This window comes from Anguilla anguilla, chromosome 7 (assembly GCF_013347855.1).
Source record: "Anguilla anguilla isolate fAngAng1 chromosome 7, fAngAng1.pri, whole genome shotgun sequence".
NCBI lineage: Eukaryota > Metazoa > Chordata > Actinopteri > Anguilliformes > Anguillidae > Anguilla > Anguilla anguilla.
Genome location: NC_049207.1, coordinates 16,102,896 through 16,116,220, shown reverse-complemented (window position 1 = coordinate 16,116,220; position 13,325 = coordinate 16,102,896). Strand labels below are relative to the sequence as shown.

Here is a 13,325-nt window from a genome sequence, read left to right as displayed (position 1 = left end):
TCAAGTGATTATCCCTGGGAGCGGATTCCTGCGGTGTGCCAGTGCGAGTTTCGCATTAGATTCACCCTACCTTCACAGACACGCTCTTTCTCTTTACCTTCACAGAAAAACCGTCTATACCTGCATCCACTGAAACTGTCTCCATTACAGTATCTTTGCGCGGAAGGTGTTTTATAGTTCTTCCTTATAGCTGTCCTGCCGATATCCAAAAGTCAGTATCTCTGCCCGTCCCTATGTCTCTCTGTGTTTATCTGTGTGTGGTGTTGTTATACTTCTCTCTTTCAAATACTTTTTGGCACTTTTTTGTTTGACACACAGCGACGGGTTTTTGCTGCAGCGTGCGATTGCTGATATTTCTCTGTGTATTTTGTCCCGGTAATGATGCCGATGTCCCAGCCTCTGTGAACCAGTCGCTAATTTGAGGCAGAATATAAACCATTTACGTCAACAGCATTACCACTTAATTAACTAAAACAAAGCAGATTTACAGAGCCTAACCACCCTGAAGCTTCATCTCATAAGGCTGGAGACAGGATGGTGGAACGGGGTCAAAGTGTTCTATAGAAAACCGACACATGCCACTCTATATCCCAACACAGTAACTTAATAAAACTCATTTGTTGAGCATCTCCACCTTCTTGGGGTTTTTAATCTTTTTTTTTTCTGTAAAAGACCTACTGCGGTGTAGCAGTAAACACACCACCTAACCCAATTAGTGGTTTAATTGCTTAATTCATCATATTAAACAGAAATTAAGCAAATCTGTGTTTTCCCTCATCGTTTGGCATTACTGGTTTTGTGACGTTGATTGGGGGGAAACGGTGCCACTGTTCCTTGCTGCAGACTCAGGATTTGGGTTCTGATGAAGTTCAAATGCACGTCGAAACGTTGGCTTTCATATGGTGAAGTTTTTTTCTAGGAACAGTGATGGAAGTGTGTAGACTTTATTCCTGTTTTTAAACCCCTGGATTCTGTTTGCTCTTCATTTCATCACTAGAGCCAGTTTTAGAACAATTCTCTCTACTTTGTATCATGAACCACGCATTGGCTTATATTGTTTTATATATTATATTGGCTCTAAAAACTTCCTTTCCACCATATTAAATGAAATATGCTATTTTACAGCTTTAAGCGGAGACCTAATGATGGCAGAGTGTACATTTTAAATCTTTTGCTTTTACTCTGTAAGCAGGGCTCTGCGAAAGAAACCTTGGTCTCAGTGGGACTGAGAAATAAAGCTAAAATAAAAAATAAATAAACTATTATGATATCACAATTATGTGAAAATATACACAATATGTTGGACTACCTGTCCTATGGTCCAACCAACTCTATTATACCACATTTATGCCCTATGTATGGGCGTAACACATACTTTACAAAATATATGGCACATAAGCCATATCATCTGGATCTGATCAATGCAGGTGTTTTTTTTGTGTGTGTGTGTGGCTATAGTTGTTTTAGTGTAAGTAAGGGTACGATACCCCTCTCCCTTCCTCGCTTTTTATAAGCATAGGTGCTGAGATAGATATACGGAGAGTAGGATAGATATGAGTAGGGAAAATGGCAAAGCGAGAGAAAGATGGAGAGATAGAGAGATGGACAGGGAATGTTGGACGGAGAGGAGGAGAGATTGCTCTCCTCACAATGTCTGTTACATAAGTGACTGGCGCTTAATGACACATGGAAGGCTCCTCTCAGGCCCACCCGGCTGCCAGCTAATGGAGCTATTTGAGGAAGGACACAGGCGAGCAGATGGGCACAAAGCTATGCCCACCTACGGACTGCGGCTGACGCACTCACAGCTCTCGTTCCTAATCGATGGCTAATAAAAGCCAGTCGGTGTGCAGCTAACTCGCCACTTGATTCCATTATGAGCTAATCAGTAGAAGGTGCCCTTCCTGCACGAAAAGGAGTGGAAAACACGCAATGTAAAATGGAGGAAATAGGAGGAGTAGTAATCTGTGCATTGCGTAAATGCAACTTCTTTCTTGCTGTGTCCGTCAAGTAAAAAAAAAAAAAAAAATGCTCTATCTGCTTGTCCTGGTGAGTTGCTCTTGTTACAGGAGCACTGTTGTCCTCTTACATCCCTGCCCAGCCACCATGTCTGCAGACTACCCTGTTATTGAATGCTCTGCGTGATCAGCCCTCTGCCACGTGGCAGACGATGTGTTTTTGCGCACAGAGGGAAAGCAGGTGTGAGGATGTGATGTTCCTGTGATCATGGCCATTGTTAAAGTCCTCTGCTCTCGGCTCCCCCTTGCCAGTAATTGCTATTGACCACTGTATTTTTAAGCTGAGGGTAAAGAGATTTGGTGTGTGTTGTATGTAGCAGTGTTGAGGAGCTCTGGGGAAACATTGAGGAAAGGCTTCAGCTTAGAGGGTGTTGACGGAACGCACTGTTAACTGGTCTCCACCAAAACTTGTGGCATGCCCAGTGGCGTGCCCCAAAGCACACATTTGCCCCCAGGTTTGCCTGAGCCATGCATGCTCATGTCAGGAAGCTGGATGTCAAGTCTGCAAGACTGTAGGTTGTAACCGGATGACTTGATTTGCTCTTCCAGAAAGCTGGAAAGATGCCGTCTGCACTAAAGGGTGCTCCAAATAATACTACAATATAATTTTATTTACATCTCTGAACCAGCGATGGAAATTTTTATGAGAAAATTGAAACTCTTGATGACAAAAACAGAGTCCCACAAGTGTAGGTTAATTTGTTAGGATATTTGTGGACTACTTATCTTTTTTACTGGTTTTGTCATCAGTTTTCCAAACTGTACTAACATAGAGAAATGAATCACTCTAATAGCTAAAATTGGTATTTAACGACATTGACATTTTAACAACATTTTATTTAACAGTTGTATTGGAATTTTACATTTTGAAAATCAATGACTACTTTTCTCTCTCTTAAATTCAACATTAAATGTTGAAATCTCTGCAAACCTGTGCTGTGTAAATTAATTATTCTGTAAAACATACTGTACACTTTGTTCATCCAATTAGACTGTCTTCAGCACAATCTGTAAGTTCATGGACTTTCAAATCTTCTCATAAAAATCCTGCATTGGTGCAAACACAGGTATTGCAATACAAACAGCGTGATCAGTGTGATATGCTTGCTAACACAGCTGAAACTGTTGCCCCTCGAAGTGTGTCCCAAAAGATTGGATTTTTTATCGCTCAGTTTGATCCCGTCTTTTCGCATCTTCTTCTGCAATACACAGTGTGTGTGATTCTCCTAAAGTTAAATGAACCACATAGATAGCCTACAAGAGGAGCCGTAGGGTGATTTCACAGGACCGAGAACTGTAGCACACTCTCGAAATGAGGACCGCGGAGACCATAGGTACTGAACAGTCATACATAGGCTCTCTGTTAACAGCAATCAGTCTGCCTATGCTAATGCGAGTCTGCCGAGAGCAGGAATCACTCAACCCAAGTAAATTCCTGCCCGTGAGTAGAGAACAATGTTGCAGCCAGAACAGAACATAAACGGCTCTCTCCATTGGTTATTGGTTATATGGCCGTGTGTCCCCTCCTCAACAATAGGTCAGTAAGGTTCTGCATTAATTGCTTGAGCATATGGTTCTGAACAGATTCTAGCTGTGGGACCCACACTTTACCAGGGTATTTTTTCGCGCAGTCAGATGTTAGCCATATTGTCAATGCTGGCAGCTATTGTTCCACTCATTTACTTCACAGAGCTAATTACTCCCTAATAATAACTTTACCTTGGAGTTTTCACTCTCTGGTGCCAGCAAACCTGTTCACACTACATATGTTAATTATCAGCACATCTTCATTATGTTCAAAAAGCTTTAAGTTCAAGCTGTGCTGCCTGGCGAACGATACAGAGCCAGTTCTCTGCCAACTTTCCACTTTTTCTCCATTTCTTTTTTTTTTTTACCTCTAATGAAAGTCATGAAGAAAAGTTTTCCTCCTCTGGCGTTTGCTTTTATGCCAGTTTTACTTGTTGTTTCTGAGAGGCTGATTAGAGGGTAGTTGAATATGCAGCGTTTGTGTTTCCTTCAGGTTTTCTCTCCACACGAAGAGCAATTTCAATGTCTGTTCTCTTTGTGTTAGATCTGCATTTTCTTTACACTGTGGCTGTTTTCTCCCTTTTAGGTCTGTGTGTTCTTTACATTGGATCTGAAAGGGAAGCAGTGAAGTTTAGCTCCTTTACTCTCAGAACCCACACTTCACGCTGCTCCTGGTTTAACTGAGAAAGAAATTGGCCTCATTGTGTCCTGTTTCTTTCTGTTTCATACAGAGGTGAAGGAAATATCGAAATTAATATGAACCTACCCACCAAATTGGCTTACCTCACCATAGCCATTGTTAGCTTTGTGGCATTGTCTGCCATGTTCCTTTGATAGGGTTTTGAATGGGAACTGTGTTTGAGGTTGAGGCTTACTGGAGGTCCAGCTCAAACAAAGAGATGGAAAACTTTCAGGATTCCACTCACTCACTATTTTAAGGGCCTCCGTTCTCCTGGCCTTGGTCTTGTCCTTGAGAGGAGCACTGTTTTGAGTTGTTCTCTCATTTTCCTGGTGTGTCATTTCCCATGTGTAATTATGGAGGGACAGTCTGATGGGGGTGGAGGAGGTGAATGGGTAGGCTTGTTGGACTTGCTTGTTATGTCCATATGTTACTCATTACACCCTCAGCCTTACTTCCTGACATGACCCCCATCCCCAACCCCCCCAACACACACACACACACACACAAACACACATACCAACCAGTTGTGTGTATGTGTGGCGGAGGGACATCTGGCTGGGCATGCTTGTTTGTTTGGGTTTGTACACTTGTGTGTGCATGCATGTGTCGAGTACATGCCTGCATACCTAGCTGTCTGTCTTGTGTCTGTGTGAGTGGGTGTATGCATGATTAGTACATTTGAGGGTAATTGTCTTGTCTGTTGGTTTGTGTGTGAGTGAGGGAAAAGACTGTGTGGAATTCAATGCCCAGCTGTTGTAGGGGATTATCTAGGTTTAATAGAGCTGACAGATGGAGTTGGCGCTATTGTCCAGAGTATTCCGGGGCAAGGGTTAAACGTGAAGGATGAAGAGGGTGGGGGCTGCTGGGAATCATAGTCCTTTTTTTTGCTGACTTGAGCCTTCAAGGAAGTCCTTCATTGGAGGGCACATGCTAAGCGGGTTTCAAAACAGCTCTTAATAGAAGAGAGGAACTGTGGGATATCCCTTATGTATGCTCAACAGATGTTCTCTCTACACTATCCATGGGCCAGCATGTTTCACTAAATGAATCTGGTCTCCTGGTCAAAAAATAATATATTTTTTAAACCCATTCCACAGTTTTAAATAAGTCTTCATGAATCCAAACATTAATGGGACATTATCTAGATATCTTAATTGCATATTAATGTTTATTCGGTTATAAAATTGTTTGTATAATTGAAATTTTAGACCAGTGTGGAATTTGGCATTTTACATAAGACATTTTGATGTAAGAAATTTTAGCTTATAACATAAAGAGTCATTGGTGCTGGTTTTCTAGTCAAGTATTCAATTCACATACAAATTGATGATCTAGGGCCCATCAGTGCTGCTAGGGTTCAAGATGTAATTAGAATATTGTCCACTCCAAAAATTCTGACATTGGTCAGTAGGAAAAAGCAGGAAAATTCTGAAGACACAGCCAGTTGGGATATTTGCGCATTTCATGAGTTGCAGGTTTGCTTGTTTTGAATTCCTGCTGCATACTTCTCCCATACAGACAAAGAGAGAGCAAGAGAGACAGACAGCAAGAGAGAGAGAGAGAGAGAGAGGTATCAGAGGGAGGCTGTGCCTTTGGTGTAGCTATACCGCCCAAGTAGGGCCATAGCTGGACACAGCTGACCACAGTGCAATGTGCACCTAATTCATGTGACCACACAGCAATGTGCGCCCGGTATATCTAACCACAGAACAGCACCTGCCCAATATATCTAACCACATTACATCTTGTGCCCAATAGAGCTAACCACAGTACAGCATATGCCCAATTAATCCTGAAAGAAGGAAGAACACTGTTGTGTCTGTGATTACACTCCACGGGGGGCCTGTTTAAGCTGAACAATAAAACGACTCTACCTTCTGATCACTGTGTAGGCAACATGGCATTTATGGTTAACCCAAATTGTTGAGTAATTATTGTGTGGTTGAAAACAAATGTTTGAATCCCACTATTCCCTGTGCAGCGATCGTGTGATTATAGTGTTTGGCTCCGGTCTGGGGAGCAGGCAGGGAGCGGGAGACAGAGCACGGTCATTACTGCAGCAACGGCGGGAGGGGGAAGAGAGGGAGCAAAAGAGAGACGGAGAATGAGAGGGGATAGACTAGATGGGGCAAAATGCAAAGTGACAGAAAGCGGGAGAGAGAGAGAGAGAGATTGGGGGTGGAAACAGATATCGGAGAGCGAGCAAAAGCAAAATGTGAGCTGAGGGGGAAAGCAGAATAGACTGAGAGGAGGAAGGCATTAGGTGGAACGTGGACAGCAGTACGAATGCCTTACCACTATTCTGGACTCGCTGGCTTATATTCGGCATTGGTGTTCACACTTGTCCTGGACGGCCCCCGCCATTCAATTTAAAGATGTCTTTGACCCAGCATTTGACTGACACTTGCAACAACTGCCAATTCAAGTTGCATCCAGTCAATGACTCCAATTAAGCTGGAAGTTTCTAATTAACCAAGGCCAGGGAAATGGCAACAACTTATCTTATCCACTTACTCACTTATCAGCATTGGCAAAGTCCATTTTCTCTCAAAAACAACATTTCACATTTACACACAATAACATTTAGACTCTCTGCCTACTGTAAGCATTTACACCCACAGTAACCTTACTCCATATTTACTATCTCAGTAACATCATCTTGTATTCAAAATGGCCATGATTACACACTCTTGGTAACTTCACTTCAGATTTCTTCCACCAGACACCAAAGACACAGTGTCTCTCTCTCTTTCTTTCTCTCTCATTCTCTCTCACTCTCACTCTAACTCTCTCTCCCCCCTCTCTCTCTCGCTCTGTCGCTGTCGCTCTGTCGCTCTCTCTCTCTCTCTCTCTCTCTCTCTCTCTCTCTCGCTCTCTCTCTCTCTCTCTCTCTCTCTCTCTTCTCTTTCTCTCAGTAACATCTCTTCTGGAGTCTTTGTGTTTTTGGCAGTGCCTTCCTTGGTAGAACCATCTGTCTCCCAGTTCTCTGTGTCTGTGTTTGAATCTGCCTTCTTGCCAAAGTCACTGTTTTTTTTTATCCTGGAAACCTTGTGAAGGCTCATGGCTTCATGCCGAGATGAGCTCTCCACAGAAAGAGAGGCCAGCTGTTGGGAGAATGTGGAAGATTCTGCGTGATGTTCTGTGAGTGTGAGTGTGTGTGTTTGTGGGTGTTTGTTTGTGTGTGTGTGTGTGTGTATGTGTGTCTGTCCGTAATCTGCGAGACACGGTTGGTTCAGTCACTGACCTGCTCACTGGCCTGTATCTCAGTATGACCATGAGTTCAAGACCTGGGACTGTATTTTTTAGTGTTCACAGCAATCTTGTGGTTGCTGTGAGCATTTGATGTGTTGCGCGTATATAACAGTGCAGTTTCTATGCGGCTTTCTGTTTTGCGTATAGACCTTGCAGGCACATTAGCTCAGTATGGGGTCCTGTTAGCAAACCTAATATTCAACTCAAATCCGCTAAAGGGCACTGATTCTAAATTGACTCAAATTTAGTTTGGGAGGCTACCAAATGTGGCCAGTGTGCCCTAACTAAGCTCTCTACCTCACAGTAGCGGATTGGGAAATAGTGTTTCAAGTGCTGTTCCAGAAATTCCATAATGCTCAATTTGGTTCTGAGCAGCCTATGGTATGGATAGCACCAGTGTTATACTCTTCAGACCACTGGGAAACTACACGTACTTTTGGAAGGGGGCATTATAATCTTGAAATGCACCCCTCGCTGCCCCTCAGTACAGGAAGGAAGCACAGAAGATGAAGATGATTACCGAGTACATTAAGGAATATTCTTGATAATTAACCGTTCCTGTTTTTCACAGTACCGACCCCATATACCTGTTCAGTAAACAAACGAAAAATACCTCTCCTTTACAAAATAAAAACCTTGTAGCAGTGTTACATGAACAAGTGCATGACTGATACCTCTCTTTATCTTTCTCTTTCTCTCTTTCCCTCTCTCTGTCCTTCAGCAGGTCCAGGGTCAGTTGCCTCCCCTGATGATCCCTGTGTTCCCTCCAGACCAGAGGACTCTGGCTGCAGCTGCAGCCCAGCAGGGCTTCCTCCTGCCTCCAGGGTTCAACTACAAGCCAGGCTGCAGTGAGTCTCTCTCTCCCATGCTCTCTGTCTGTCTCTCTCTCTCGCATGGACATGGGGTATGAGGTCTGGCCAGAGGTCAGGGGTATGAGTGAAGGTTTGTGGAATATGGTTCAAGATGAAGGTGTCAACTGTGGGTATGGATTTGGGGTATAGCTATAAGGTGTGGATGTGATATGTTCATTGGTTCATTGTGTGAGGTGATAGGCATGAAGTGTGAGAATGCAGTATTTGGGATGAGGCATGGGGTATGGGGGTTTGAATCTATAACAAGAAAGCAAATACATTTTTTAGAGCTGAAATATTCAACAGGTATGTATATTTTTATATTGAAAATAGAAAAATATGTAATCATGAAGTTATCATTTAATCTAGTTTCTGTTTTCCTTTTGTCTCAAATTGTATTTTCAATAAGTAGAAGGAAAAAAAAGTCCTTTGGGGCTGTCTTTTTTGGCTGTAGCAGACCCAACTGTGAGGCAATGTGTTGTTTACAGTGAGAACAGGCGTGTGCCAGGATTCAGCTGAATAACGTGAACACACAGGGGGGTACACTGACCTGCCCCAGGTTTCCTCGCAATAACACAGGCCACAGCCAGAACACGCTTCCAACACGCCTCCAACATACTTCCAACACTTCACGACGTCCAGCTCTGCCCACAGAACTTCACAGTTTCTGAAACAAGTCCACCCATTTCAATTATTACTGTCTTACTCCCTCTAGTCCATTACCACCTGCTGTCACTCTGTCCTCTGTAGCTGAAAGCAGTGGAAAACTGGATTCTGTGCATTATTAGCCAGTTTAAACCAGTGAGAACTGGACTCTAATCGCCTTTACCCAGTTTAAACCAGTGAGAACTAGTCTCCCAGTAGAGTTACTGTAGCCCCATGGCCAAAACCAGCATCTTCTGTTTCTTTATTTCTCTCTCTTTTTGCAGAGTTCCCCACGAGAGACATAAAATATGTGAAACTCTTTAGTTTGTTTAGGTACCAGAGGAATAAAAACTCCCAGAATACACCCTTGACATTGTTCCAAAGAATGCTTCAACCAAGAGTTTTTAAGGAAATGGTTATGTGGGAAAAATGTTTTGGATAATCCAATAGGAACATCTAGGGTTATTGTTTTTTGATATGAGGCTTGTGTTTTGACCCAGTAGCAAAAATGACAAGAATATGCAAATTGATTTATTGTCAACACTGAAATGCAAGTTAACAAGAACTGAATCAGTGATTAAATTCAATTTTGAGTGAAATGCATGGCATATGTTGCGTCTATGTCTAATATCATATTGAGCAATGGAATTAATTTATATACTCTTGTCAAAAGATTGATATTGCTGAAGTAACAACACATAAAGAAATAATATTTGTTTGAATTCTTAAAGAGAAATGTGAAGAAATGCCACAGATTTTTAATGCATCTGTTATTTACTATAAATGTACCGTAGAATGAAATGTAGTTTTTCAGTCGTCTAAAGCGCTGTTTACAAAATTCCAACTGGTGGATAAATAATTACACAAAGTAAAAATACATTTCTCACTTGTTCGTTTTGACCCCTAAATAAGTAAATAAACTAAATAAGAAAATACTGAATAAGACTTACGTTTAAAACAAATAAGTAACACCTACATGAGATAATTGAACGAGATTATTTTGTGAAATGGAGGAGATTGAGAGATGGTCTCAATTTACGACCTATATTTGTACACATGACTAACAGGGAAACAGAGCAAAATGTTACGTCGTGTCTGACCGTTCTTAATGCTGCCATTTTAAGACAGTACTTGCTCCTTTTTAATGTTTGCGATTTTGTGTGAGTAATATGGTAGCTTTATTACTGGAAATAGAATCACACAAATGGCTCTCATCTTTCTCAGAACAAAGCATTCTCAGAGCATATGTAAGAGGAACTCGGGCCTATTAATGGATTTAGTTTCACTGTACAAAAGCTGAACAGCATCATATGTGATGTTACTTTATGAATACTATATTCTGAGCAGTCTGAACAGAGTGGTAAAAGAACCTAGAAACACGAGCTGATATTGTTGAGCACACTCTTTAAACCTAATTTATAACTCATCAGTGATAGATTTGAAGTGGAGGGTGATGGATCTGGTGTGGAGGAGGTAGAGTATGATTTGGTGTGGGGTGGGGTGGGCAGGGGTATATCGACTGACACATGCTTTGCCTTCTGCAGGTGACCCTTACCCTCTCCAGCTGATGCCCACCACCATGGCAGCTGCTGCTGCAGCTACGCCTGGGCTCGGTCCCCTGCAGCTCCAGGTAAGCGGTGCATACATGTGCTCGTGCTGTTTCTTAATGGAGATGTTCCCCAGATGTAGTGGCTGTCTGCTGTGTCAGGCCCAATGCATGCTACAACATGATGACCGTGAAAGGCTTTTGGAAGAAGAGAAACTTGAAGTCATATACCCGTTTTTTTTTTTTTGCTGTGTTAAAGGTGACTTTTACCTTCAAAATAATGAATTGTACCTGGCAGCTATAATGACAGGCTTGTATTATATACTTCTTATATACTTATATATTTCTTAATCGAAGTGCAAGAAAGGTAACAAAAAACCTTTATAAGTTAATGATTACTATAGCATCTCCCTGAGAGGGAGGGTGGTAGTCAGCAGACCATCCTCTGCCACATCATTCCATAGATATTTGTCTGCTCAACCGGGATAGACAATGTACATGTTCAAAACCTTCGCAATATAACATGTATTCACAAAAACTGCTTTCTTAAATTCATACATCACTTTGTCATTGGGGCTGATACAAGTATTACATGCAGTTTTTCCCCTTTGGAACATTACACATCCTTTCCTTCTGCTCAGTGTGCGATTATACAGTTTTTGCCACACTGTGCCAATTCAAACGCTTTCGCTGTGACTAAATCTTGTATTTACTTCATGATGAAACAATCAAATTCGTCAGTGAGGTGAGTGAAGTTATATAGCTTGCCTTGTCAATTCGATAAATACAGTAGCTACCTTGCAGGTTAGCTAGCTAGAGAAAATATTTGTTAGAGATATTTAATGTTCTATAACTACAGAATCCATGTTAATCAGATTAAAAATATTTATTAATGGCATATCCAGGTCAATACTGTAGATTTTTATTCTGAAGATCTGCAGTAGGCCTATGTTTGTTTATCGTCATTTTGTTTCACCTACTGTTCACATATATATAAAGTGCTGTACAGCTAATTAATCTTTACTACATGTCTGTTAAATCACAGACACAAATATCCTGAATGCATGCAACTCTCTTCCAGTACAGCATGCAACTCTTCCCTGTCCATCACTTAATGATTGTCTACTGGTCTTTCATTTGTGTTGCTTCACTTAAAGTAAAGACTCTGCATTAAGGGCAGGTCAGGGAAGTTGTTGAAAAAAGAACACAATTGGGATGGTTGGGCAGTTTTGATACCTGTGGGTATGCAGTTGACTCAGGACTTGACATGCTGTACTACAGGTTCACTAAGTAGCAGTATGTCTGTTTAATATGTCTGTCTGGTCAGTTTCCCACTGAACAGCTGTGTTTCAGACTGTGGCTTGCTCACCACAGTGCAGAAAGTGATCGTGCTGTATGCGGGCCTGGTGCTTGTAGACCCCATTAGCAGAGCTGATATGAAACCCTGTCACTTTCAGAGGGAGGTCAGGGAGGGCAGGGCTATAGCCAAATGTAGCATTCATCAGCCACGATGAGGGATTTACAGCATTTACACGTGGAAGTATGTCATGTCCTCAAATTGAATATCAGCAATTATTGCTTTATGTGTAACACCAATAAGACTATTTTCTGTTAACTGTGTGAAACACAAACAAAATATATTTAGTTAACAAAATGAAATCCAACAGAATACTCAATCTGAGGTTAGAGAAATGAAATACTTATAGAATATGAATAGTTAACACTATATGTATGTATAATACTAATAGAATTCCAACAGTTAACTCCTTGTTTGCAATATGGAAAATCTCTGACCAATAATACAGAGCACTATTTGCACTAAGCTGGTAATGGCTGGTTTTGTTCACTGGATTTAAAGCCGATTTACTTATTCAGAAAGAAAATCCTGTGTGTGCGTATGTGTATGTGTGTATAACAAGTTGTATGCAGTTGTGTTGAACATAAAGAGATGGATGGGGATAGAGATGGAGAGATGAGACAGGAAGAGTGAGAGGACGGAGGAGGGATGGAGAGAAGTGGATCAGAGATAGCCAGCCACAGGGATGGAAAGACGTGGATCAGGGATAGCCAGCGACAGGGATGTAGAGACGGAGCTGTACTTACTGGATCTATGATCCAAATGGATGTGAGAGGAGCAGATGGGAAGGATGAGGGACAGGGAGGCAGAGAAATAGAGAGATGGAGGAATGAAGCGTAGCTGCTGGCCTGATCGGCTCAGCTGGTGTAATGAACAGTCATACTGGAGAGGTATAAAGAGGGCCAATGGAATGGGTCAGGCATCATATGGGGAGGCAGATGTTGGAACATATTGTACAGGATTACTGCACTGTACATGGGGGAGAGAGGGAGAGACGGGGAGTCTGAGAGACAAAGAGAGAGGGGGACACACAGGCAGACTCTGGCTGATGCCTTCACTGGAGTATGTACTTTCAGAGATGTGGAGAAGACACAAAGATTTATTTATCTGAATTGCCCCTGTGAGAGGTCTAATGCAATACACCGTGCTTGTATATGTGTGTTTGTGTGCGTGCGTTGGAGGGGGGATAAGATAAAAGTCCAATATAAAAGAATTTGATTTTATTTTTTCATGGCAGAGTCTCTTAAGTGCACAGAAATGGTTTCAGTGATGGGACGCCTTTCCCCTGCATCGTATGGTTGTCCGTCTCCCATGAATTCACGGCACATGCCATATCAGTCCCCGTGCGGTCACAGAACGTGCGATATCAATCCCTGCAGTCACATGGCAGATGAAAACACATATACTGCAATGCTCCCCCCTGATTGCCGCCAATGGGGCCACCATG

General features: G+C 42.1%; 1 protein-coding gene across 8 annotated transcripts in view; it reads left to right on the top strand.

Annotated features, from left to right (window-relative positions):
• Positions 1–13,325, top strand: part of sox5 (SRY-box transcription factor 5) — a 169,696-nt gene that overhangs the window by 131,835 nt on the left and 24,536 nt on the right. For 6 of the 8 annotated variants that reach the window (XM_035427275.1, XM_035427273.1, XM_035427274.1 and 3 more), the window contains 2 exons: positions 8,201–8,327; positions 10,520–10,605. In XM_035427275.1, the coding sequence (XP_035283166.1) occupies positions 8,201–8,327; positions 10,520–10,605 (213 nt within the window). The remainder of the gene's footprint in view (positions 1–8,200; positions 8,328–10,519; positions 10,606–13,325) is intronic. The other 2 variants (XM_035427279.1, XM_035427272.1) reach the window with 1 other exon arrangement.